Here is a 4,990-nt window from a genome sequence, read left to right as displayed (position 1 = left end):
AAATAGGCTACCAAAAATAGCCTAAATGAATTTATTCATTTATTTATTCGGCCAGGATGTTCAAGTCTGCATGACATGAATGAACAAATGTTTAGTGTGTGGAAAAGTTAACAACATCCATTGAAATTCTGCGACTGTGACTATACGCTGTTTCTTTTTTTTTTTTTTTTTCAAATGAGCGGTAAATGAGACGTGACGCAAAAATATTTTTTACAATTTATGCTAAATCTAACTTGAAAGACGAGCAAGCCATTACTTTTTCATTAAGAAGAAAAACAAGAGTTAAGCTCACTTTGTTGACACACTCGCTCCTGTCGACTGCGTGGCCCGGGGGGGTTGGTGTGCCGTGGTGGGTGGGAGTGTGTGTGTGTGTGTGTGTGTGTGTGTGTGTGTGTGTGTGTGTGTGTGTGTGTGTGTGTTTAGTGGAGATAAGGGGGTTCGATATATGGGTTCAGAGGGAGGGGTGAGAAGTCTGGAGTTTAAAAAGACAGGGCGCTTCTCTCCCTCACACAGACGCGTTCAGCTTCCAGTGAGGGAAACTTACCACAGACTCTTGTTTCAGACAGAAGAATCCAAACATTCCCACTGAACTCTTTCAAATTAAGACCAGAGATTCGGATACAACTGCCGAACTAGAGATTCGGATAAAACTGCCAAAAAAAAAAAAAAAACTGAAGGACTCAAAGCTAAAGCCTCCTCACCAAATGGAGCCAACGCCGGAATACGTCGACACTTACGACTATTATGACTATAATGAGACTGTGTGCGACTATTCGGAGTGGGAGCCGTCTTATTCTCTCATCCCCGTGCTGTACATGCTCATTTTTATCCTCGGTCTCTCCGGGAACGGCGTGGTTATCTTCACTGTCTGGCGCGCGAAATCCAAACGGCGCGCGGCAGACGTTTACATCGGTAACCTGGCGCTTGCGGACCTGACGTTCGTCATCACGTTGCCGCTGTGGGCTGTGTACACCGCGCTGGGTTACCACTGGCCGTTTGGCGTGGCTCTCTGCAAGATCAGCAGTTATGTGGTACTTGTCAACATGTACGCAAGCGTCTTCTGTCTGACCTGTCTGAGTTTTGACCGCTACCTTGCCATCGTCCATTCTCTGTCCAGCGGCCGGCTAAGATCCCGTGCCACCATGCTGGCATCGCTGGGTGCTATCTGGTTCCTCTCATGCCTGCTGGCCGTGCCCACACTCCTGTTCCGCACTACGGTGGACGACGCCGGGAATAACCGCACCACCTGTGCGATGGACTTCAGCCTGGTCGCTCACAATCAGGATCACGAATCCCTTTGGATTGCGGGTCTGAGCCTTTCCTCCTCCGCTCTCGGATTTCTTCTGCCTTTCTTGGCCATGACCGTCTGCTACTGCTTCATCGGCTGCACGGTCACCCGCCATTTCAGCCACCTGCGCAAGGAAGACCAGAAGAAGCGGCGTCTCCTCAAGATCATCACCACCCTGGTGGTGGTCTTCGCATTCTGTTGGACACCTTTCCATGTGCTGAAAAGCATGGATGCGCTGTCCTACCTGGACCTGGCGCCCACCTCATGCGGCTTCCTACACTTTCTGCTTCTGGCTCATCCGTACGCCACGTGCCTGGCATATGTGAACAGCTGCCTCAACCCGTTCCTCTATGCGTTCTTTGACCTGCGGTTCCGCTCGCAGTGCCTGTGTCTGCTGAATCTGAAGAAGGCCATGCATGGGCACATGAGCTCCATGTCCTCGACCCTCAGCGCCCAGACTCAAAAGTCGGAGGTGCAGTCGCTGGCCACCAAAGTGTGAGGGAATTCAATGAGAAGAACAGAAAACATGAAGTTGATGAGAAAACACTGGGTTGAAGGGGTTAAAAAAGTGGAAATCTACTGACGGCTGGTCCGTTCTGACTGGTGCTGAACTGATGGACTTTGGAGAACATATTGCTTTATGTTTGTAAATAACACTCATAGTTTTGTGTACTCTACTGTATTCATGGATGAGTGGCTGGAATGATGTGACTTTGTATGAATGCATGTGTGAATTTATGTTCGCTGACACCTTCGTCAGCTTTGACACACTCAAAAACACGCACACACAGAAATATCCAAGCAAACAGGAGGTCAGTTTTGTCGAAAACATTCAAACTGTATTCTGACCGCAGTGATGCTGCACTGAGGATGAACTTGCTTGTGTGGTTGTAAGAGTGTGTGATTGTGTTGAAGCCTGTATACACTGGTGTAGAGATGCAAATTGTACAGTATTTTCGTACTATTTTCCTTTCTGTTAATTTGCAATGTTCAGAAATGTGTTCAGTATCTGTAGCACTTGTTAAGAGGAGATATAAAAATTATAATTTTTGTTAAACTCCCTGATGTGAATGTGTGTGTTTTTTTGATGAGCGGATCAGTGTGTGTGAGTGTGTTATAGTGCAAAGGTGATGCTGCTTCATTAGATAGTTTAAAGCGCAGACAGATAGTCAGGGTTTGGGAGGGGTTGGGAGGGTGGTTGGGGGGTGGGCAGACAGACAGATGGCTGGTGACAAATGTCTCTGGGAAAAAAGGAAGGCAAATGCGGAGGAAGGGAACAAATGTGTGGGGTGTAAATGGATATATATATACATGAAATTATGTTATATTTTTGAAACTTCTGTAACTAACTACTACTACTGTATTAAATATGTTCCTTAAATACAATACCGTCTTAGCGTCATTAAACATTATTATGGGTATGTATTGGTGTGCGCACTGGAGTTCACATTGAAAGTCCATCCTTCCTTTTTCCAAATTGCTTATCCTACCACTTAATTGTATTGAATGTGCACTTGTAGTGAAGTTCAAATCTTAAAAGTATATTTTAAAAAAAACTGTACTTGCAAACAATATAATATCAATGAAATAAAAGGCCACTTAATTGTACTTAAAGGGATAGTTCACCCAAATTTCATCATTTACTCACCCTCCATGTTTTTCCAATCCTGTATCAGTTTCTTTATTCTGTTGAACACAAAAGAAGATATTTTGAAGAATGTTGGTAACCAGACAGTTGACGGCACACATTGACTTCCATAGTATTTTTTTTTTACTATGGAAGTCAATGGTACCGCCAACTGTCTGGTTACCAACATCACCCATTTTTGGGTGAACTATCCCTTTAAAGAGAGTACACTATGGTTTTTTTTATCACACTTGAGTGCACTTTGTAGTAATGTCAAATTAAAAATGTTACTTTAAAGTAAATTTTAAATCAGTGTTTAATATTTTGTTGTGTTTTATTGCACTGACAACATACTAAAATATGTAAAGTACTTGATTATAATGTAACTGTTACTTTACATTTACAGTTAATATATTTTAAATCGACTAAATTGCTACTTCATCATTACAAATGTGTAATTACAAATACATTTAAATACATGACACAAGTCATGTTTTATTTTAGCATAAAAGCTCAAGGCTCAAAGCTCATAAAAGCTGTCAGTACATGTGGCAGTAAACTTTAACTGGGGTATTTCAAAGAAAATAGAAGTAATTATGAAATTACATACAAAACATTTACTTAATTTATTCTTAAGTGTGTCAAAAAGCACTCTTAAGATCAACTAATTGCACTTAAAATAAATTAAAACTACAATACATTTTATTTTTAATTGTGAAAAGCATGCAGTTAAGTGTCCGAAGACATTACATTTGGATCACACTTAATTATTTTATTTTTCTATTAATATGCTTTTTAAAAGTATGCTAAAGTGTAAAAAGTCACAATGTAAAATCTAAATTTATGCTTTGCATACATCAAAACAACAACAAAGATGCATAAAAGACTTAAAGTTCCTCTGAAAACCAGGTTCTGTAGATAGACTGAAACTTTTCTTACGTTTGGTGAACATACAGAGAGTTTCAAATATCGAAAAGAAAAAAAACCCCTCAAATATCTGATTTGTAATAAAATTAGAGAAACCAACATAACGGGTGGGGTGGTCCACACATTAAAGACCAGTCTTACAGGCCTGGAACACACACACGGTCTACTGATGGTGACTAATTAACAGTGACATTGTGAGGCCCCTATGATTTCTAAAGAATGAAACAGGATGGATACATATCTGTTTGAAGCTATGTGTAGCTATTATGGGGCAAGTGAATTTTTTTTTTTTTTTTTGAAAAGATGACCGTTAAAGAAGGGGGAAAGGGACGCTACACACACTCACATAGAGGGACATCAACCAATAACAACAGAACCGACATGACCAATAGGATCCAGACACTTTCAAATCAAAGAGAGCGGAGAAAAAAGTGAATGGACAGAGTAACAGAGAAAAAAGACCTTGAGCACTTGTCGAAGCCCCTCGTAACATGCAGAGTCCCATGATAAATATCGCCAGATTGTTTTTGGCAGACTGTCTGCTATACGCACTGTCTGGAAGAGAGATATGATGAGGTAATCTCATTAGCTGGATAAACCAGACCAATGATGTCATCTCAAAAAAATCATAACAAACCTTAAAAGCCTGATGCATTTGTTCACAACGCACTAAATGTTAAGCAGCTATTTCACATATATTCTTTTCACATATATTCTTTCCAGTGACAGTTTACTGTAATTGCAATAGCATAAAGTAAATGCATTTGCAATCGTTTGTCAGATGCTTTCATCAACATTGATTTAGAAATGAGGAACATTGCAAGCAGTTCATCATAAGAACAAAAAAAACTGCATTGCTCAAAAAAAAATTGCATTACTCAAGAGTTTTACATAAGCTTAAGCAGAAGTGAAATACATAAAAAATTATAGAAAAAGAGCATCAAGAATACGGAAAGTATTCAGACCCCCTTAAATTTTTCACTCTTTGTTATATATATATATTTTTTTTCTCATTAATGTACACACAGCACCCCATATTGACAGAAAAACACAGAATTGTTGACATTTTTGCAGATTTATTAAAAAAGAAAAACTGAAATTTCACATGGTCCTAAGTATTCAGACCCTTTGCTGTGGCACTCATATAT

The 4,990-nt window shown here is 40.1% G+C and overlaps 1 protein-coding gene across 1 annotated transcript; it reads left to right on the top strand.

Moving 5' to 3' along the window:
- The first annotated feature begins 522 nt into the window (after positions 1-522).
- On the top strand, positions 523-2,674 carry aplnra (apelin receptor a). Its single transcript, XM_067395187.1, has one exon. The coding sequence runs from the start codon at positions 705-707 to the stop codon at positions 1,785-1,787; it is 1,083 nt and encodes a 360-aa protein (XP_067251288.1). The 5' UTR covers positions 523-704; the 3' UTR covers positions 1,788-2,674.
- Positions 2,675-4,990: the final 2,316 nt, after the last annotated feature.

Source organism: Chanodichthys erythropterus, chromosome 9 (genome assembly GCF_024489055.1).
Source record: "Chanodichthys erythropterus isolate Z2021 chromosome 9, ASM2448905v1, whole genome shotgun sequence".
Classification (NCBI taxonomy): domain Eukaryota; kingdom Metazoa; phylum Chordata; class Actinopteri; order Cypriniformes; family Xenocyprididae; genus Chanodichthys; species Chanodichthys erythropterus.
Note: the sequence above shows the minus strand (reverse complement) of the source record. Positions and strands in the feature narration are given on the sequence as shown.

Bases quoted from the DNA above. Each gene is read 5' to 3' on its own strand.
- aplnra (XM_067395187.1), top strand. From the start codon at position 705: ATGGAGCCAACGCCGGAATACGTCGACACTTACGACTATTATGACTAT.